The sequence below is a fragment of the Podarcis filfolensis genome (genome assembly GCF_964270895.1).
Source record: "Podarcis filfolensis genome assembly, chromosome: 13".
NCBI lineage: Eukaryota > Metazoa > Chordata > Lepidosauria > Squamata > Lacertidae > Podarcis > Podarcis filfolensis.
In genome coordinates, this window is record NC_139615.1 from 19,100,662 (window position 1) to 19,123,317 (window position 22,656).

At 49.4% G+C, this 22,656-nt stretch overlaps 1 protein-coding gene across 1 annotated transcript; it reads right to left on the reverse strand.

Moving 5' to 3' along the window:
- Positions 1 to 2,087: 2,087 nt before the first annotated feature.
- Positions 2,088 to 20,921, reverse strand: LOC310746519 (trans-1,2-dihydrobenzene-1,2-diol dehydrogenase-like). Its single transcript, XM_083580368.1, has 7 exons — positions 20,742 to 20,921; positions 15,762 to 15,873; positions 8,262 to 8,425; positions 5,488 to 5,740; positions 3,407 to 3,531; positions 2,563 to 2,713; positions 2,088 to 2,322 (listed from the first exon to the last, which is right to left on the reverse strand). Exons 1-7 carry the CDS (start codon positions 20,832 to 20,834, stop codon positions 2,213 to 2,215), a joined length of 1,008 nt encoding a protein of 335 aa, XP_083436494.1. The 5' UTR covers positions 20,835 to 20,921; the 3' UTR covers positions 2,088 to 2,212.
- Positions 20,922 to 22,656: the final 1,735 nt, after the last annotated feature.

A 22,656-nucleotide genomic window follows, 5' to 3' on the forward strand; every position in this document is an offset into this window, starting at 1 on the left:
AGTGGCAAGGACGAAGTGGTCAGGACGACGGTGCTGTGGCAGCGGGGAGGGCAAAGCCTTGGCAGGCTGGCAGTGTGGAGTCGGGGGTCTGATCTGCCACCTGAGGCAAGGGTTTCACCTTGCCTCATGGATGGTCCACCCCTGCCTGGAGAGGCCGAAGATTGAATCTGGGGGCTCCTGCATGCAAAGCAGATGTTCCACCACTGAGCTATGGTCCTTCTGCAAAAGGAGCCTTGCGGGATTCAGACCAAATGGTGTTCATGTGGCACTGAGTTCCACAGTTTAACTGGGCACCTTGTGAAGGAGTGCTTCATTGGCAAACGGGTCATTGAGACAAACAGGTCATTGGCCACAGGGTGTGGTTTGTTCCTTTGTTCTAGTTTCTCAGATTTTTTTTTCTAGAAAGGGTATATCTGGATTAAACTGGAGGGTGGTGGGAGATACGGACTGGCATTGTTATGCACACTACGGCAACCAAACAGCAGAGGGGAGGCTTGAATCCAATAATTGAGCTCATGGAGCGACTTCTGCTTGTGCAACACCCCCCTTCTGCTGCCCCTGCCAGCCTCTTCTGCTCTCTGAGGGCAGATTTGGTGGGTACCCAGCGAGAGGAGAGGAAGCTCTGTTGTGTGAGAGGAAGTCACAATGACTTAATTGGACACAATCCAATGCATTTAATGTGGAATGATCATGCCTCATTCGAGAACATTTTACACGTGTGTGTGTGTGTTTCCACATGACACAGTTGTCCTTTTGTCCATTTCCCATCAGTTGTTCTGTGTTGTTCCCACACTGGAAGGAACCTTTTTTTTCTAAAGGAAAAGAATGGAATAGCGCAAACTCCATAGGTGTGGAAGTTTCTTATTGCTATTCTCCACATGGTGTGGAATTTGTGCAGTGGTGTTTAAGCGGTTGAGGCTCCCCCAGCCTAACACATTTCCACCCTGTGCCTTCTCAGCTGCTTTTCTGGTGACCAACAGATGGGCTTCAGAATTATTCAGCGTTCCTCTTGATTTCGTTTTCTCAAAAAATAACAATTGTGCATTGTTATAGGACAGCTCCATCTAGCGGTTGTTATCCTGTACATTTCTGTATCACTTGCTGCAAAAAGTTTGATCGTGGAAAGGTGACGTAAAGTCGCACTATCTAGCAACCACTAGATAGTAATATAACATCATTATATGTTGTATAACTTCGTAAAAATATTGTATGTGTTAATTTGGATGAATGCAGAATGGAACAAATGAGGTGACACAAGTGATGTATAACCTCTGTGCATGTGTTGTGCCAACAAATCAGGATTTACGCCCAATGAGCAGACATGTGGAAACAGCCCAGTCCATTGTGGACCATTTAGCCTTAATTTTGATTTAATTTCCCTATCAAAAATGTGTGTGGCCTGCTGCTAGACACTAAAAAAAAACACAAAAAAACCCTCAGTCTTTCTGGCTCTACTAACCCTCTTCTGCTCTCAGTCTTAACACAGTGGAATGAAATGAACCTTAAAAAAAGAAAAAGGAAAAAGAATTCTGGAAATTCTGGATAAATGCACATTCAGGAGTCCCACTCTGCTTAAACCAAAGTATTACAGTGGTACCTCGGGTCACAGACACTTCAGGTTACATACGCTTCAGGTTACAGACTCTGCTAACCCAGAAATAGTACCTTGGATTAAGAACTTTGCTTCAGGATGAGAACAGAAATCGTGCTCCGGCGGCGCGGCGCCAGCAGGAGGCCCCATTAGCTAAAGTGGTGCTTCAGGTTAAGAACAGTTTCAGGTTAAGAACGGACCTCCGGAACGAATTAAGTACTTAACCCGAGGTACCACTGTACTGAAATGTAAAAGAAGGCTATCACCAAACCTAGCAGAAGGACAACTTGAGCACCGCTGGTTTCTTAGGACAGTTTTATCCTGTGTTTCTGCCTCCCTTCTTAAGCTGGGGAATACCTGGCCTGCTGTTTAACCCCTCCGCTCCCCATGTCCCACAGCCCTTATTCCCAGCCCTGTTGTTCCAAATTTCTCCCCTTGCCCATCCTCCCACTCCCTGTCCAGGCCTCCTTGGATGACACAATAACTCACCGTCCAAAATTGGCAAGAGTTGCTTTATTGGCCATACATGTCTGTACCACAGCTGAAGTCCATCTGCATGCAGTTTTATTTTTTTCAAACGGAATATGGGGTCTTGCGGGAGGGCGGGTAATGGAGTGTGTGTCACACTTTGTCCTGAGGGTAAAACACACCCACTTGTCGTCGAGCTTCCTCCAGGATGGAATTGACCAGTTCGCTATCCGCATGTGTCAGGATGGGACTTTCTTTCAAACCTAGAAGATGTGGGAAGGGAGGAGAGAAGGCTAAAAACAAAACAACAGGTTTCCAAATTCCTACTTGGCCAGGAAGCTCACTGGGGGACGTGGACCAGTGGATGTAGTCCCAAAGGCTGGTTTTGAAGCAAACTTTCCCCCTTCTCTCACTCTACTCCCTCCCTTTTTAAAAACGTGGCTTATTGAATTTCTCCCCAGGCCATCTAATAAAAGCGAGTCAGCGGTGTTTCGAACTGTTACCTTTGAGGAGACACTGCCGGACATGCTCCGCTTCATAGCGCAGGCCAGTGCTGTTCTGGAAGTGCATTTTCTGGGATGGGGGAGGCAGGGGAAACTCTTCTCTCTCCCCGTTGACTACCAACTCGGTTGGGCACCAGAAGTGAGATGGAATCTGGCAGGAAGCAAGGGAACTGAGAGAGGCAACGCCACCTTGTATTATTCTAGCTCCTGCTTCCTTCTCCCCGTCTGCCTAGAATGCCCTTCTTCACATACAAAGTGTTTCTATTGCAACATTTGAGCCATATTCACACACACTACATGTAAGGAAGCTTTAAACAGTCATGGCTTTCCTCCAAATGATTCCGGGAGCTAAGGATGCTGAGAACTGTCAGAAGACCCCATATTCCCCTCCCAGAGCTACATTTCCCATTTCCTTACATCCCTTGGAAGAGGGATAGATGGTTAAACCACTTTAGGAATTCTAGCCCTGGGCGTTGCCTATCAACACCTTTAACAAACTACAGTTCCCACAATTCTTTGCGGGAAGCCACACCTGTTTAAAGTGGTATCATAGTGCCTTAAATATGGGAGTAAATGTGACATTGCTTTTCGGCTAAGGACTCCATTTTGGATTGCAGCACAGGGCTGCCTCCACTCCTGGGCTCCAGTTCTTTGACCCCGGGTCCCCTAATGCTATTGGATTACAAATCCCATCGTCTCTAGCCTGTTTGGCCAATGCTTAGTGATGATGAGAGTTGTAGTCCAACAATATCGGGGGAGGGTTGAAAAAAATACATTTCTAATGAACAGGTACAATTTCCCCCCTCAAACTGCCTTAGCCCCTGGATCGGAAACTAAGAGTTACCTCGATCATGCCCTTGGTGCCATTAATGCTGGCTCGATTTGGCATCCTGGCTGCCATGGTGCAGGTGAGGACAGCCTGGCGATTTCCTGAGTAGTTCAGGATGACTGACACGGTTTTGTCCACACCTGAGGAAAACAAAACACAAGCCTGTCACTGGGCGAAAAAACCTCTCCTGCCCTCAGTCTCCAGCAGTTTTTATTTCTTCTTTTAAATGTTAGCATCACAGCACAAACCTGCCACCCTGTCCCCCCTCAGGCTGAAAAGCAGAGGCAGGGATTATAAATGCTCACACCAGAGCGGAGAAAAACCAAACTATGCCCAAAGTTTGACAAAGCAAAAAGAAGTTTCTATAGTGTGTCAAAACTACTACTACTACTCCTACTACTACTACTACTCCTACTATCATCATTACTTGCCCTTCACTAGCAACTCCTAGGCAGGTGACAGCAACTGAAAACTGAAAACAGTTTACAGTATAGTCACAGGTTATAGTCACAGGAATTTGATGGACTCTGAAGGAACGCATCTCAGGTGTCAAAGAGGTGCATCTTCTGGATTTCTATATCTTCAACGTTAGTGTAGCTCCTCAGTTCTTCTCATCTGTTTGTGGGAATTAAGGTATCCCAAACCTCCACATCCGTACTGCTCCCCTTCCTTCCCCAGTAAGAAGGGCCAGCTCTACCATTGGGCAAAATGAAGTGAGTAACTTCAGGCAGCAGAATGAGACACCATTTTTTTAAAAGGCAGCAAATGATTCAGTAAAATGTAATTACAGCTCCTGGCTGACCTTTCCTTTGTTTTTCCTTCCCTTTCTGGATTGTTGGCTCAGATTCCAGGATCATCTTGTTTTGTCAGCTAATGCTTGGGAGACGGTCTCTTAAAATCTGAGGCACTCTCTGTGTTTGTGAATGAGATCCCAGCGAGAGTTTGGAGAAGAAGACGTTCTTCCAGCTGAACAGTCAGAGACAGGAAGTAGCAAAGGGAAGTTTGAAAGAAAGAGGGACAGAGACAGGGAGATGACAGAAAGCATGTGGCCTCTGTGGGGAACAGTTGTGACATAGTGGATCTATTGTCCTGCAGTTTGTCCCCACTTGTCGTCTGCTTGTCGATTTGTAATTGGCAATAGATATTAAAAGAACCCCACAAGCAAGCAATGTTCTGTCACCCACAGCAAAATCAAACCTGCTAGCACTACCCCGAGACAACAGAGTACATAGGGATGGAAGGATCTGTTAACTGTAAAATTTGGAAAAGTGAGAGTTTAGAAACATGACTGTGTTTTAGCTCTTATATTATATGGATTTGATAGATTTGACTTTAATTGCGAATTGTGCTGAATTTCTCCCCGTATGTAAGAGCACATTCTGAAAAATTTTACACATCACTTGGGGAGACAAGCAAACTACTGGTAATACCAGTGTACTGGAAGAAGCAAAGATCACCAGTGTTGAAGCAATGATTCTTCAACACCAACTTCGTTGGATTCGTAATGTTGTGCGGATGCCCGATTATCGTCTTCCAAAGCAACTACTCTATTCTGAACTTAAAACTGGAAAGTGTAATGCTGGTGGTCAACAAAAGAGGTTCAAAGACTCTCTCAAGGCAAATCTTTAAAAATGTAGTGTAAACATTGACAATTGGGAAACACTGGCCTGCGAACGCTCCAGTTGGAGAACAGCCTTTACCAAAGGTGTCATGGGTTTTGAAGACGCTCAAACTCAGGATGCAAGGGAGAAACATGCTAAGAGGGAGGCACGTTTGGCAAACCCTCACCATGATCAACTCCCACCCGGAAACCTATGTCCCCACTGTGGAAGGACGTGTGGATCCAGAATTGGCCTCCACAGTCATTTACGGACTCATTGTTAAAACCGTGTTCATGGAAGATAATCGTACTCGGCTATGAGTGATCACCAAAGAAGAAGAAGATATTTATTTAAGGAGGGCACCTTAAATACTGTAGGAACTTTCTGTCTCATGACTTGGGCCAGCCCTTTTTTTCGTTTGGTTTCCTTAATGGACAATTTCTGAAACTCCTTACTTCTTCCCCTGACAAGGAAAGTAACCAGCCAAGTACTCACCTGTATTGTGCAGGAATCCAGAGGCCAGAATGGACTCTGGCTTCTCTCCATTGAAGACCATGCAGGCAAACTGGATGCAATAGCAGCCAATATCCAGAAGGCCACCTCCCCCCAGCTCTTTCTCCACACATCTGGGGATGGAGAGTTGCGGGCTCCCAAATTCAGCATGTAAAACCATCACATCCCCGATGGAACCCTGGCTGAGCAAGGAACGGATCTTCTCTGAAGCGGGGAAAAAACGCGTCCACAGACCCTGGCGTACAAAAATTGCAGGTAGCCATGTTGGCACATTGGGGGGGGGGGGATATCCAGAGCTAGTCCTTTATTAAGACAAGCTATGGCGTAAAACCCCATAAAGAAGTGAGCAAGGTAAAAAACTTATTCTTCAAGCTGTGCATACAGTGATAAAACCATCAGTTTGCATATTTTATAGTCTTAAGAACAGGGGTCAGCAACCTTTTTCAGCTGTGGGCTGGCCCACCGTCCCTCAGACCATGTGGTGGGCTGGACTATTTTTTTGGGGGGGGATGATTGAATTCCTATGCCCCACAAATAACCCAGACAGGCATTTTAAATAAAAGGACACATTCTAGTCATGTAAAAACACGCTGATTCCCAGACCATCCATGGGCAAGATTGAGAAGGTGATTGGGCCACATCTGGCCCACAGGCCTTAGGTTGCCTACCCCTGGTTAAGAACATGGGGGGTTTGATGCCAAGAATGGCTGAACCTTCAGGTGTTGCTGGATTGCAACTCCCATCATCCCTGACCGTTGGTCAACCTGATGGGAGTTGTAGTCCAAAACATCTGGAAGGCACCCAGCTAGGGAAGGCTGTGTTAGGGGAGCAGGTAGAAGGGCTGATTCGAATGCTGGCAACTGGCTGCCAACCCTTTTGGACTTCTAGTGCTGGGCCAGAAGAAACAGCATTTCCACAAGCAATGCCAAAACACTGGGGGTCTAGTTTCCAGCAGGGCTCCCCCCCATTGCTTCCCATTTGAATTCCCCACAGTTTAGTGTTTATATTTGAACCCTAAACCATAGCTATGGCTTGTTTAAACAAGTCAGTTTCGTAACCTATGGTTTGGAGCGAGCTTGCGTCAAACAAACCATAAGTGCAGATGATGCAATGAGCGGCAATTAATCAAAAACAGGAGTCAAATGTTCAAGGGGAAAAGATGTCTAAGCCTGGTGGGTGGGGAGGCTAGGCTGGTTCACACCACAATAAACCATGGTTTGTAACCACGTCCAAACACAGCCAGTGACTTGGTTTGAACATAATGCTAAGCTAAACCATGGTTTAGTGCAAAGAAGCAAACATACAGGACCCCACAGTAAAGACCGCAGCTGCTATGTTCCTCCCCTGGTCCTGCTGCTGCTGCTGTGTTACATGGGGCTAATTCATGGTTTGATTTAGCATTATGTCCAAACCCAGGCTCACAGTTTGCTCCAGACAAAGCATGATCTGCAACGCTTGTTCTTTATCTACCACTCCCCCAGACAAACCACAACCCTGGATTTGATTCTAATGCTCAGGCAAATTGTAGCTTAGCTCACAGCAATGTGGCAGCAGCAGGACCTAGGAAGGAGTGGGATCTCCACTCCGGGAAGTTGCACCTTTGCTAGTTGGCACTAAGGGCTTATCCTCACTTACCTTTTGCTCTGCTCTTTCCAGGCACAGGTCCACACTTAAAAAGTTCCATGTCCAAGGGACCTTTTTTTTCCCCCTGCCCTGGAGCTTTCCCTGAGAAAAACATACTCTTTAGTGCTCATTTGGAGCAAATGGCAATTTGAGTCTTTCATGGGTTGCTGTTTGCTCTGATTCAGCTTTAAAGAGAGGGTTTTTGTGGGGGAAGCAAAAAACAAAACAAACTGGTGCTTGGACATAGAACTTTGAAGTGCTGGCCATGCTTGGAAAAAGCAGAGGAAAAGTAAGCTTGGATAAGCCCTAAGTCATGGTTTGGTGAAACTCCAGCGGGTGCAGAATGCCGCGGGGAGACTCCTTACGGGGTCCTCTTTGTGAGATCACATTCACCCGGTGCTATACCAGCTGCACTGGCTCCCGGTGGAGTACAGGATTAGGTTTAAGGTGCTGATTTTAACCTTCAAAGCCCTATACGGCCTAGGACCCTCGTACCTACAGGACCGCCTCTCCTGGTATGTCCCACAGAGGAACTTACAGTCTTCAAACAAAAACATCTTGAAGGTCCCAGGCCACAGAGAGGTTAGGCTGGCCTCAATCAGAGTCAGGGCTTTTTCGGCTGTAGCTCCGATCTGGTGGAACACTCTGTCACAAGAGACTAGGGCCCTGCGGGACTTGACATCTTTCCGCAGGTCCTGCAAGACAGAGCTGTTCCACCAGTCCTTTGGCCAGGGCACAGCCTGACTCCCTCCTTTGGCAATCCTCACAGAACCTCTAGCCCAATGGTTGCCATTAATTTGATTGGAATTAATTTTATAATGAAATGATTTTAGAATGTTTTATCATTTTACTGTTAGCTGCTCTGAGCCCGGCTTCGGCTGGGGAGGGCGGGATATAAATAAATTTTATTATTATTATTATATGTGAACCAACAGGCTGTGGTGGACATTGGGCTTTGAAATTCCAGCGGCGTTGAATGCCGCTGTGCGATGCCAACACTCGCCCCCTCCGCCTCTTGCTTTCCGTTGTTCATCATTGTTGCAATGCCCTCTAGGCTTGGTGCCCAGGGTGGGGGGCCGGTTGTGATCCCCTAAGTCTGCCTCTGCTTCAGGGGGACTGCCTTTGCCTTCTACCTCCATGAAGAAGACATTCTTTTGCCGAGCTGCCTGCACCAGGGCCTTCACTTCTGCGGTGTTCATGCCCAGCGGTTTCTCACACAGCACGTTCTTCCCAGCCTGGATGAAGAGGAGGCTGGTAGGGAGATGGTATGGATTCACCACCCCGATGTGGACCACATCTGTAACAGAGATTTGAGAGAGTGAATACATAGCCAAGACCAGCAGGAAATGGGGAGTGGGTGAGAGACAGTGGAAAAGACCCTGATTCTACCCGCCTACTTAGTCCTTTGCAGTTCAGATAATCTTTTTTATGCCCACAAATATCGAGTGTTCGTTGCCAATGTCAAGAGGCAGCAGCAATTTCCACGATTTGGGCAGTCCTTGCAAGGAAGTCTTTTGCTAGCAGACCACCTGGCAGTACTAAAGTGTGTTAAAGTGAATCAGACTCACAGACCACCTAATGGCTACGAGAAAGAACTGGGTAACAAAAAACAAACTTTGCACGGTGCATAGGGTAAGCTGAAATTTTGTTCTCCAGCTAACAATAGAGGTACTGTTTGAAAGGACTGGTCATCGTAAAAAATCTTGTCTCCATGCTTCTTTTGATTTGCTTTTCGTGACCCAGTCTCACCTCCACTTGGAAGGTCAATGCATGTTGGAAATAATAAATAAAAATAGCAACAACAACAACAACAACAATAATAATTGTACCTTGCCCATCTGACTGGGTTACACCAGCTACTCTAGGTGGCTTCCAAAAAAATACAAAAACACAGTAAAACATCAAAAATTAAAAACTCCCTGAAACAGGGCTGCTTTCAGATGTCTTCTAAAAATCATATAGTTGTTTATCTGTTTGACATCTGATGGGAGGGCATTCTACAGGGAGAGTGCCACTGCCGAGAAGGCCCTCTGCCTGGTTCCCTGTAACCTCACTTCTCACAATGAGAGAACCACCAGAAGGCCCTCGGAGCTGAACCTCAGCATCCGGGCTGAATGATGGGGGTGGAGACCCTCCTTCAGGTATACAGAGCCAAGTCTGCTTTAGTTTTGCACACTATATTATTGTCAAGCAGTCCGCTAACAAAAGAACCCCTGGCACAGACGAGTGCCAGCCCCTCATACAACAGGGTATCAAATCAAGCATTATGCATTGTGCATATGGTAACCAATTAAATACCCCACATCTCAAGCTCCTGCTGGCTCCCAACATAACCTTGGATAACCTCGGCAGAAAGAAGGGAGGGAATCAGATGAGCCTGATATGTCCGTGTTTGCTGAGTCAGCTGCTCACCAGCACAGAAGCTTTTTCTTAGATGTAGCAAAAAGTGGTGTTATGTACTGAGTTGAATAGGATCCAAACTGCAGCAGTCTGATTGGTCCTAGAACAATAGGATTCAGAATGCAGCAGTCAGATTGGTCCTAGAACAATGCAGCAATATGATTGGTTGGCAGGAACCACCCAATCATGCTCCAGATAGAAGTGAATCCACAACCTGATTGGCTTACAGTAGAATTCCGGAATTAGCCAATCATGTGCAGCCCATTGTGTAAATAATGTATATAAAGCAGATACCTTGAGGGGACTTTCATTCATTCCTCCTCACCACTATGAGCTGAATAAAGAGCATGAAATCACTTTGCGACTCTGAGTATATTTCACTGGCGACGAAGGTGGGATCCCGCTGAGCTGACTGCCACACACAGCACCGCAGCACCGCCACCTGCCGCACCGCTGCCTCGCACCGTGTATCCAGGCTTCAGCTCCGGGACACAAGGAACTCAGAATGGCAACCGACAGCAGCTTCTCGCCGTTCAACCCAGCATCTGGAGACTGGGAAGCGTATGCCTCCCGTTTCACCTTCCTCCTAGAAGCCAAAGGGGTCACCGATGAAGAAGACGCCAAGAAGAGGGCGATATTCTTCAGCGTCTGCGGAGAGGAGACGTTTGAAATCGCCCGGGCTCTCCTTGCACCCGAAGACGTCGCTACTGTTCCATACAAAACAATAATGGAACAGCTGAAGGGGCACTTTTCGCCACAGCCCTCTGTGGTGGCTCGTCGAAATGCCTTCTATGCAAAGCGGCAAGCCCCTGGGGAAACCATAACTGGGTTTGTGACCTCTCTCCGCCAAGCTGCCCGGTTCTGCAACTTCTCAGAGCTGGAGAACATGCTTCGTGACCGCCTCGTCGGTGGCCTGAAGGATGAGAAGCTGCAACGACGCCTCTACGCTAAGAAGGACCTAACGTTCCAGGTCGCTCTGGAGGAGGCCCTGGCAACGGAAGCTGCCGAGAGGTCGACGCAAGAGGCACGGCCGAGCCAGCCGTCCCAACCGAGGGTCCACCACGAAGACCTCACCGACGACTCAGGATCCAACAGGGAGGAGGTGCACCGAGTACAGCAGCGCACTCAAGCAGCCCACATACCACAGCTGCCTCGACGAGAAGCAGGGAACTGCGCAAGCTGTGGAGACAGTCACGAGAGGAGGACCTGCCGTTTCCGCAACGCAGAGTGCAGGCAGTGCAGAAAATTGGGACACATCGCCCGGGTGTGTCGAGCTCGGCCCACCCGACGCCAGGCATCAGATGACCAATCCAAGAGCCCCAGGTCCCGGGGCCCAACACACCAAGGCAACTTGACGGAGCTCACGGACTTCCAGGTATACCAGTTGCCCCACCCCAACGTAGAGAAAATTTATGTAGAGGTACAGATAGAGGGGGCCCCATGCCGCATGGAGCTTGACACGGGTTCAACTCTATCCATAATCTCGGCAAGGACCTTAAGGAAACTGTGTCCTACTGGGGGTCCCAAACTCAGGCCGGCCCCATTCACCCTCCGGGACTTCCAGAAACGTAAGGTCCACACAATGGGGGTGGGGACCTTCAGGGTGCAATACCGAGGGCGGACGCGGCAACTGGACTTGCTTGTGGTCAAGGGCCCCTACATTAGCTTACTGGGATTGGCATGGTTTGGACCACTGGGGCTAGCCGTCACCGGGGTGAACCACACGAGCTTACAAGTGGACGTGGACGCCATATGCAAGGAATTTCCGGGGGTTTTTGATGGGAAATTGGGACAGTATACGGGCCCCCCCCATTGCTCTACAGCTTGACCCCGCAGTACGACCAGTCAGGCTCAAGGCCCGCCGGGTCCCGTTCGCCCTGAAACCCCGTATAGACGAGGAATTGGACCGACTCGTGGAGCAAGGCGTGCTGGAGCCGGTGCCTAATGCCCCCTGGGAAACCCCAATCGTCACACCCGTCAAGCCGAATGGTTCGGTCCGCATCTGCGCAGACTACAAATGTACCATAAACAAGGCCCTCACGGCCCATGCATACCCAGTGCCAGTGGTCAGCCATGTCCTTGCCACCCTGGCTGGGTCGAAAATTTTTGGCAAGCTGGACTTGGCCCAAGCATATCAACAACTGCCAGTAGATGAGGCCACAGCAGAGGCACAGACGATTGTGACGCACAGAGGAGCGTTCAGGGTAAAGCGGCTGCAATTCGGTGTCAGCGTGGCACCAGGCATATTCCAGAATCTAATGGACTCTCTCCTTAAAGGGATTCCTGGCGTCACCCCCTTCTTCGATGATGTGTTGATTGCCGGGCCCACACCAGAGGAGTTTGAGGACCGCCTCCGCACCGTTCTGCACCGTTTCCAGACGGCGGGTCTCAAGGTGAAGCGGGAAAAATGTCTACTAGGAGTGCCTCAGGTGGACTTTCTGGGATTTATGGTGGACGCAGAAGGGGTCCACCCGACTGGGGACAAGGTACGGGCCATTTGTGATGCCCCAGCGCCCAAGAACAAGACTGAACTTCAGGCCTTCTTGGGACTATTGAACTTTTACCATTCCTTCCTTCCCCACAAGGCGGCGGTAGCGGAGCCCCTACACAGACTCCTGGACAAGCGGGCCCCTTGGGTGTGGGGCCAGCGCCAGGAGGCCGCATTCCAGGCAGTCAAGGACTTGCTTGTCTCAAACTCGGTCTTGGCACACTTCGACGAGAGGCTGCCGGTGGTGCTAGCATGCGACGCCTCACCCTATGGCATTGGCGCTGTCCTGGGACACCAACTCCCGGATGGAAGAGAGGTACCGGTGGCATACTTTTCCCAGACACTCAACGCAACCGAGCGGAACTACTCGCAAATCGACAAGGAGGGTCTGGCAATCGTGAAGGGAGTAAAAAAATTCCATGATTTCTTGTACGGGCGGCCCTTCACCGTGGTGACTGACCACAAGCCCTTGCTTGGCTTGTTTGCCTCCGAAAAGCAGACCCCCCAAGTGCTGTCTCCTCGTGTCCTCAGGTGGTCAATTTTCCTTGCCAGCTACCAGTATGCACTGATTCACCGCCCTGGGAAGGCGATGGGCCATGCGGACGCCCTCAGCAGGCTACCACTACCGGAAACAGGCCCCGACCCAGCACCTGCACAAGAGGTTATGAGCCTGGAGCTGCTTCCCGACCGCCCCATTCAGGCACAAGAAGTTGCACACCATTCCAAGAAAGATAGGGTCATCTCCCGCGTCCTGGACTGGGTGTGGAGGGGATGGCCCAGCAGCAGCCCCGGGCCAGAATTCGCCGGCTACACAACCCGCAAACATGAACTGTCAGCCCACAAGGGGTGCCTGTTATGGGGAAGCAGGGTCGTTGTTCCCCAGCCCCTCCGCAAAAGGGTCCTCACAGCCCTACACGAGACACACCCAGGGGTAGTAAGAATGAAGGCCCTTGCCAGGAGTTATGTGTGGTGGCCGGGGATCGACGGAGAGATAGAGGCCTGGGTCAAACACTGCCAGGCCTGCCAAGAATCCCGCCCAGATCCCCCAAGGGCCCCAGTCCAGTCCTGGGAGTCCGCCCGAGCACCATGGTCACGCCTGCATGTGGACTTCGCTGGCCCCTTTCAGGGGAAAACATTCTTCATAGTGGTGGACTCCTACACCAAATGGCTGGAAGTCGCACTGGTACCGTCCACTTCTACGTCCGCAGCCATCCGGGTACTACGCAGGCTGTTTGCAACCCACGGGCTCCCTGACACTCTCGTCTCAGACAACGGGACTGCATTTACGTCAGGAGAATTCCAAACCTTCACAGCGCAGAACGCCATCCGCCACATCCGTTCGGCGCCATTCCACCCTGCCACCAATGGCCAAGCAGAACGCATGGTGCGGACCACCAAGGACACCCTTCGCCGCATGACGCAAGGGGATTGGGAGTACCGCCTTGCCACATTCCTCCTAGCACAACACAGCACCCCCAGCTCAACGACTGGCCGGAGCCCCGCTGAACTACTAATGGGTCGGCGCCTTGCAATCAGATTGGACCGCCTTCACCCCGATAGAGCTCAGGATGAGGTAGTGGTGGGGGAAGGCAGGAACCCCCGGACCTTCGAGGCCCAGGACCCAGTGTACGCAAAGAATTTTGGGGCAGGCCCAGCATGGGTACCCGCCACAGTCACCAGGGTCACTGGTCCCGTGTCGTACGAGGTGCTAACGGATGGGGGGCAATGCTGGCGCCGCCACTGCGACCAGATACGGCGACGATTCCCGGGAGAAAACCAGGAGGAGGAAAGGTCAGAGGAGTCCCAAGGGAACAGAGGGGCAGTGAGGCCCATAGAGCAGGAGGGGCCAGCAGGAGAGGCAGAATCAGTAAATACAGAGAGGACCTGCGAAGCCAAAAGGACACCGGAACCAGAACCACGACTGAGCGAGCCGGTTGCACCAGACCAGACAGGCCCATCACAGCCAGCATCCTTGGAACATGAGCCAGAACCTGAACCCCGGACCAGGGAACACCCCAGGCCGCAACGCACACGTAGGCCACCGGCGTACCTCGAGGACTATGAATGCGACCTCCCGGGCAGGACTGGAACTTAGAGGGGAGGGGTGTTATGTACTGAGTTGAATAGGATCCAAACTGCAGCAGTCTGATTGGTCCTAGAACAATAGGATTCAGAATGCAGCAGTCAGATTGGTCCTAGAACAATGCAGCAATATGATTGGTTGGCAGGAACCACCCAATCATGCTCCAGATAGAAGTGAATCCACAACCTGATTGGCTTACAATAGAATTCCGGAATTAGCCAATCATGTGCAGCCCATTGTGTAAATAATGTATATAAAGCAGATACCTTGAGGGGACTTTCATTCATTCCTCCTCACCACTATGAGCTGAATAAAGAGCATGAAATCACTTTGCGACTCTGAGTATATTTCAGTGGTTAGGCACATAGATAACAGATTATTTCTTTCTGAGGAGAGAGTTTAAAAAGGCCACAAATTATATTTCCAAGAAGTGGGTCGTTACGGCAGCTCAATAGATCCTTTGTTCCTAAAAACAATAATTAAAAAGCTTCAGAAACTTGCAAGCGAAGGATACAAAGGACATCAGTGTTCCTCAAGGGACAGATCCTGTTTTATCATCCTGTAGCAGCCATGTGGCATTGTCTGTAAGAGAGCTGGCAGGCACGAGCCCTGAGGCAGCGGTTCTCAACCTGTGGGTCCCCAGATGTTGTTGCACTACAACTCCCATCATTCCTGAGCTCTGGCCTTGCTAGCTAGGGGTGATGGGAGTTGTAGTTCAACAACATCGGGGGACCCACAGGTTGAGAAAGGCTGCCCTAAGGGGACGCTTGGCATCAGGCATCAGCCTTGGACAGACAGTGAGGTCACAGCACCTGGAAGGACCCCAGTGCTGCCTCGAAGGAAAGGCCATAGTAACTCGTTGGCAGAAGGACCCGAGTTCAATTCCCGACATCTCCAGAAAGGGCTGGGATTGTCCTGCCTGAATCCCTGGAAGACCATCCAGGTCTCCCCAGCAGCCCTTGGAAGAAGGCTGGGGATAATAATAATAATAATAATAATAATAATAATAATAATAATAATTTATTTATACCCCGCCCATCTGGCTGGGCTTCCTCAGCCACTCTGGGCGGCTTCCAGAAAAATATTAAAATACTGTAATACATCAAACATTAGAAGCTTCCCTAAACAGGGCTGCCTTCAGATGTCTTCTAAAAGTCTGGTAGTTGTTGTTCTCTTTGACATCTGGTGGGAGGGCATTCCACAGGGAGGGTGCCACTACCGAGAAGGCCCTCAGCCTGGTTCCCTGTATCTTGGCTTCTTGCAGGAAGGGAACCGCCAGAAGGCCCTTGGTGCTGGATCTCAGTGTCCAGGTAGAACGAAGGGGGTGCAGATGCTCCTTCAGATATAGAGGACCGAGGCCGTTTAGGGCTTTAAAGGTCAGCACCAACACTTTGAATTGTGCTCGGAAACGTACTGGGAGCCAGTGTAGGTCTTTCAAGACTGGTGTTATATGGTCTCGGCGGGAAGCAAGTTTTATACTCACACAAGTGGGAACTCAGGTTTGGGGGCAAGGATGGGGAAGCTGTGGCCTGCTGGATGTTGCTGGACTCCTGGTCCCATGAGTCCTGGCCAGCAGTGCCAAGGATGGTCAAGGCGGATGGGAGTTGCCGTCTCTTTAGCCACAAGTTCCCCAGCCCTGTTTTAGGAGGGAAGGCAGCTCACCAACATCATCATCCTCAGCCAGTTCTGCGTACGAGCCATAGGCCTTGGGGATGCCGTGGATCTTGGCATATTGCTGAGCCCGGCTGAGGTCGCGAGAAGCGATGGCCACCACCTGGAGGAGGAGGAGAAAGAGTTAACAGGCAGGAACTGCTGGCCTCATCTCCCCCCCCCCCCCGCCCAACTTTCTTACCGTGCCTGCATTATGTCTTAGGTATCAAAATGCCAACCCATATTTCCCCCCCCTATTGAGGGGCCAATCCTATGGCTAGGATCCACCAGGATGAGCAGTTTAGGATCCAGTGGATCTTTGGCTGCACAGCTGGATTTGTGGCTCAGCTGTCCTTAAGTCCCATGACCTTGGCTCAGCTGAAGATACGAAGCCATATACCTTCCGATGCTTTCAGACACCTGCCTTCAGATGTCTTTTAAAGGTTTTATAGTTACTTATCTCCTTGGCTCAGGGGTTCCATTACTCCATACCCTCCAACATTTATCCAGTGAAAATAGGGACGTCCTAAGGAAAAGTGGGACATTCCAGGATCAAATCAGAAACCGGGATGGCTTCTGTAAATCCGGGACTGTCCTGGAAAATAGGGACATTTGGAGGGTATGCAATACAGTGGTACCTCGGGTTAAGTACTTAATTTGTTCCAGAGGTCCGTTCTTAACCTGAAACTGTTCTTAACCTGAAGCACCACTTTAGCTAATGGGGCCTCCTGCTGCTGCCACGCCGCCAGAGCACGATTTCTGTTCTCATCCTGAAGCAAAGTTCTTAACCTGAAGCACTATTTCTGGGTTAGCAGAGTCTAACCTGAAGCGTCTGTAACCTGAAGCGTATGTAACCCAAGGTACCACTGTATGGGCGAGCTTTAGGCCAGCTTCTTGTGAACAGGATTGCCCCTTTAATCTGGATCTTTCCTTTCCAGAGAAAACCTGAAGAGTTGTTTGTGTTTTAAAGATGTGGCGAACAACCCATTTGTGATATTTGCCAGGCTGCTTACAAAGTCAAGTGCCTGTGTAGAAGGATCCTTGGCACCAAAGGCGTGAGAAGGGTTACTACGTTCCAGCGCAAGCTGTTTCCTAGAGAGGCCAGAAAGGGAGCAGCAATCCAGGAAGGGCGTCTTCTCAAAGCTGAGAGGAAGTTTCTGCTGCCAATTGAGGTCACAAGCTCTGGGCTTCAGTCCCACAGCTGCCTCCCACTCTCCTTCTAGGACAAACACCGACGCACAAGGCACAGCGAAGCACTTTGCAAACAGACTCAACCAAACACTCTCCAGCGCATGCAACCAATAACAAAAATCAGAAGTCGTCTGCAAACATGCCTCCAGTTCCAGCACCTGCGCCATAGGTGGGGCTCACACGTTAAACACTTGGGCTGTGGAGAGCTGGAATTAAAATTCTTTCTAAAATGGTACAGAACTCCAGCCCAGCTAGCTAATATGGTAGCAGGATTGAATTCTAACTGTTGGCACTGTAAACTAGCCAAGGGATGGTTTTCCCATATGTGCTGGGAATGCCCAGAGGTAAAGGAATTCTGGAATAAAATCCTAAAGGTTATTAATGAATTTTTTAAAGTGAAGCTTTCAATAGACTTTGATTTCATGACAATGGGTATACGTGGAAACACGGCTATAGAGAAAGGTGACCAGCTTACCTTCAAAGCTATGATTTTAGCGGGAAAGGCAACGATAGCTTTAGGTTGGAAAGAGAGAGAAAAATGGACAGTAGAGGCATGGAATAGTTATTTGTTTGAATTTATTCAGTTGGACATTGTTGTAGCCATGTCATAGGAAACAACGTGGAAGGTCAAGTCCACCACGATAAGGAACAGATGAAACCCCTATCTTCAATGGATATAAACTACTGGAATAAAAGACATTTGGTGGAAACGAAAGACACTATGCCTGTGGCTGAGGATAATTGTTTGAACCCTTCCAATGGATATGGAGGAGGGGGGTGGGAAGGGAGGGAAAGGAAAAAATTGTACGGGAAATTTAAAAATTGCAAGGAGATAATATAATGTAGACCCTGATGTTGGGAAAGATGGAGGGCACAAGGAGAAGGGAACGACAGAGGACGAGATGGTTGGATAGTGTTCTCGAAGCTACCAGCATGAGTTTGACCAAACTGCGGGAGGCAGTGGAAGACAGGAGTGCCTGGCGTGCTCTGGTCCATGGGGTCACGAAGCGTCGGACATGACTAAACGACTAAACAACAACAATATAATGTATGTAAAAATCCTGAACTCAAAAAAACAAAAAATAAAAATACTTGGGCTATGTACACACCAGACATGTATAGCTCACCCCCCAATAATCCCAGGAACTGTAGTCTGTTAAGGGTGCTGGGAATTGTAGGTCAGGGGGTTAACTACAGTTCTCAGGATTCTTGGGTGGGTGTGCCTTAAAGGGATGTTGTGTATGCAGCCTCTGATAAACAGCCGAGGCCCCAAACTCCCCCTTCAGATCTCTGGGACAGAAAGCTGCTGAAAGTGTTCACAGAGCCTAACCCCATTCCACTCATTTTCTGTCTTCCACTCTGGTCACTTCCGGTAGGGATGCAAGAGAAATGTGCCTGGATTCACATTTAAAGCCAGATATATCAAATTTGCAGTTTCCAAAACAGCGTGAGAATGGAAACTTAGGACTCGGCTATACAGCTGCAAACAAAACATTGTGAATGTGTTGTAAAGTGCAATATACAACTGTGGCACTAGGTGGCGGTGGTGAGCTATAGCAAATTCAATGCATTTTTCAAAACGATTTTTTTAAAAAAGCATTTTCACGACGTTTTTAACGAGTGATGTGTAGATTCCACCACAGCCATCTTTCAAAAGTGGCACTTATCTGAATTTTGCGATGCAAGTTCTCCAACCAAACAATGCTTACAACAATGCACATATCAGGGGAAACTCCTCCTGAAAATGAATATACCAGCGAAAATTTTATATATATAAGAATGCATTATATCAGGAGAAGTTGCTTGCAAAAATGTGCACATCAGTCAAAGCAGCATACAAAAATGTGTTCTCAGAAGAAAATGGCAACAGTCTAGTTTCTGTGACTGCATAGGCACCATACATTTAAAGCACATTTCCCCCCCAGAAAAGAATCCTGAGAACAGTAGTTTACTAAGAGTGCTGTAATTGTAATTCTGTCTTGGGTAAACTTCAGTTCCCATGATTCTTTTCAGTGCGGGGTGGTGGAGACTGCCTTAAATGTGTGGTGTGTACACAGACTTAGTCTCACACTCCGAGTTTCATTTCTCTTTGCATGAAGCCACCTAAATCTCATCATTTCCTAGCTGGGATGGTGGGTTGGGGTCAGCTATTGAGAGCCGACTCCAGCACTACTTCTCCTGGTTCTGTCCATTTGTCCAGCCCCCAGTCCTTCGACACAAGTCATCTATCTGCTGTATGTGGTACTTTTTATTATCATGCTAGCTTTTATTAAAAATTTGTTGTGAAAACAAATAAACAAGGAAAAGTACATATAGCGTCTCACTTTCAGTTCATAAGAGTCTTTGGAATGAGACACCACCAGGGCTTTCTTCCAGCTACAACATGCCAGAACTCAGTTCTATCATCTCTCATGTGGATGCCGTTGCCATTATAATCATAGAATCATAGAGTTGGAAGAGACCACAAGGGCCATCGAGTCCAACCCCCTGCCAAGCAGGAAACACCATCAGAGCACTCCTGACATATGGTTGTCAAGCCTCTGCTTAAAGACCTCCAAAGAAGGAGACTCCACCACACTCCTTGGCAGCAAATTCCACTGTCGAACAGCTCTTACTGTCAGGAAGTTCTTCCTAATGTTTAGGTGGAATCTTCTTTCTTGTAGTTTGGATCCATTGCTCCGTGTCCGCTTCTCTGGAGCAGCAGAAAACAGCCTTTCTCCCTCCTCTATGTGACATCCTTTTATATATTTGAACATGGCTATCATATCACCCCTTACCCTCCTCTTCTCCAGGCTAAACATGCCCAGCTCCCTTAGCCGTTCCTCATAAGGCATCGTTTCCAGGCCTTTGGCCATTTTGGTTGCCCTCCTCTGGACACGTTCCAGTTTGTCAGTGTCCTTCTTGAACTGTGGTGCCCAGAACTGGACACAGTACTCCAGGTGAGGTCTGACCAGAGCAGAATACAGTGGCACTATTACTTCCCTAGATCTAGATGCTATAGTCCTATTGATGCAGCCCAGAATTGCACTGGCTTTTTTAGCTGCCGCGTCACACTGTTGGCTCATGTCAAGTTTGTGGTCAACCAAGACTCCTAGATCCTTTTCACATGGAACAAGGGAAATTGTTCTCTCCCTAGGGCACAGGGTGGGGAACCAATTTCATAATGGAACAAGGGAGGCGCTCATGGTGAGTTCTGGCTCTTCTTTTTCTAGAAAAATAGCACTGTATGTGGTATTTAACAACCTAAGCAAGAGACAGCTGTTGCCCCAAGGAGATGAAAGTCTCAGATTTGGCAGAAGGGTCATGGAACAGGAAACTGTGAGTACCTAGGAGTCTGGATCAACCAGTCATTTAAGAACATCAGATCAAGCCAGAGGCCCATCATTCTCTTTTATTTTTAAATAATTACAGTGGTACCTCGGGTCACAGACGCTTCAGGTTACAGACTCCACTAACCTAGAAATAGTACCTCGGGTTAAGAACTTTGCTTCAGGATGAGAACAGAAATCGTGCAGCAGCAGCGGGAGGCCCCATTAGCTAAAGTGGTGCTTCAGGTTAAGAACAGTTTCAGAATGAATTATGTTCTTAACCTGAGGTACCACTGTATTGTGGACTGACTAGTTGCTTCAAAGAGAACAGCCGTTCTCCCAGCCATGGAACATGGACTGGATCTTGCTTCTTACGAGAAATGCTGGCAAAGCCCCAGGCACATGGGTGTCACCCCCTCCGACAGGAAGCTGATGATAGAAAATGGGCTTCTGCTGCCCAAGTGCTTTCCCTCTCAAAAACCACCCCTGCTACCTTGTGATCCTCAGATGGCAAAGTCTTCAGGGCGACCAGGAAGTCGTGGGCGATCTTCCCTGCAGAGCAGATCCCCCAGCGTGTGACCACCATGGCAGAAGAGGGCGAGAGGCAGCAGATCTAGGAAGCAGCGCACGGCTAATGGCAGAGCGGCGAGCTGCTCCGAGGAGGGAAACTTTCGTAACAGTTTAAGAGTTTGCTGTTTTTAAAAACTCTCGGGAGTGGCGAGGAGCCAGCAGGGGGCAGCAGAAGCTCATGATAGGGAAGGGAATTTCAGGGGTTGAATCCGGGAAAGGGAACCTCACTGCCTCAAAGTCCTGGGTTCTTTTAAGCCAAGGTTGGGGGACCGGTGGACCTCCTGATGTCGCTGGACTACAACTCCCAACATGCCTCACTATTAGCCCCACTGATTCGAGTCGATAGGAACTGGAGGGCAGCAGGTTCCCCACTCTGTGCCCTAGGGAGAGAACAATTCCTGCTGCCCCACAACACTGGCAACAGGGCTCTACACCTTTCAGAGCTTCACGGGCTGCCATGTTAGGAAGAACTTCCCTATGGCATGCAGTGAGGAAACAGTCTTACATGGATGCGGGTGGTGCTGTGGTCTAAACCACTGAGCCTCTTGGGCTTGCCGATCGGAAGGTTGGCGGTTCGAATCCCCGTGATGGAGTGAGCTCCCGTTGCTCTGTCCCAGCTCCTGCCAACCTAGCAGTTCGAAAGCGCACCAGTGCAAGTAGATAAATAGGTACCACTCCAGCGGGAAGGTAAACAGCTTTTCCATGCGCTCTGGTTTCCATCACGGTGTCCCGTTGCGCCAGAAGCAGTTTAGTCATGCTGGCCACATGACCCGGAAAGCTGTCTGTGGACAAACGCCGGCTTCCTTGGCCTGAAAGCGAGATGAGCGCCACAACCCCATGGTCGCCTTTGACTGGACTTAAACGTCCAGGGGTCCTTTACCTTTTCACCTTTTCACATGGAGATAAAGGCTCTCAGTGGCTACTAGCAGCCATAGCTATGCTCTGCCTTTGCAGATGGTGGAAATAATGCTTCTGAGTACCAGCTGCTGGAAATCTCAGGAGGGGAGAGGGCTCTGGCGTTTGGGTCCTGCTTGTGGGCTCCCCAAAGGAGCATCTGGTTGGCCACTGCGAGAGCAGAATGCTGAACTAGATGAACCATGGACAGTGGCAGACTTGGGGCTTCCAAATTTCAGCAGCGTGTTGTGCGGTGCCAAAATCCCCTCTTCACCTCATCTTCTGTTCATTGCTGCGGTGCCCCCTGTAGCGCCCTTGGCTCAGCGCCCCATGCAGGCAAACCGGTCTCGCTCCCCTAAATCTGCCTTTGCAATGGGCCTGATTCAGCAGGGCTCTCCTTGCACGTTTAGCTGTTTGGCAGTGGAACACAGGCTGCCTTGGAAGGTGGCAGTAGGGACGATGAGGAAGGACGCACAAATCTGCTTTCTGCTTACACAGGTGAGGTATAGCTCTGGTGTATCGCTCGTTCATCAGTTATTGTGTATAACAAGGGTAAAGGTAAAGGGACCCCTGACCGTTAGGTCCAGTCGCGGACAACTCTGGGGTTGCGGCGCTCATCTCGCTTTCAGGCTGGGAGAGCTGGCGTTTGTCGAAAGACAGCTTTCCAGGTCATGTGGCCAGCATGACTAAACAGCTTCTGGCGCAACCGAACACCGTGACGGAAACCAGAGCCCATGGAAATGCCGTTTACCTTCCTGCCGGAGTGGTACCTATTTATCTACTTGCACTGTGTGTTTTTGAACTGCTAGGTTGGCAGGAGCTGGGACCGAGCAATGGGAGCTCACACCGTCATGGGGATTCGAACCGCTGACTTTCTGATCGGCAAGCCCTAGGCTCTGTGGTTTAACCCACAGCACCACCCACATCCCTATAACAAGGATAGG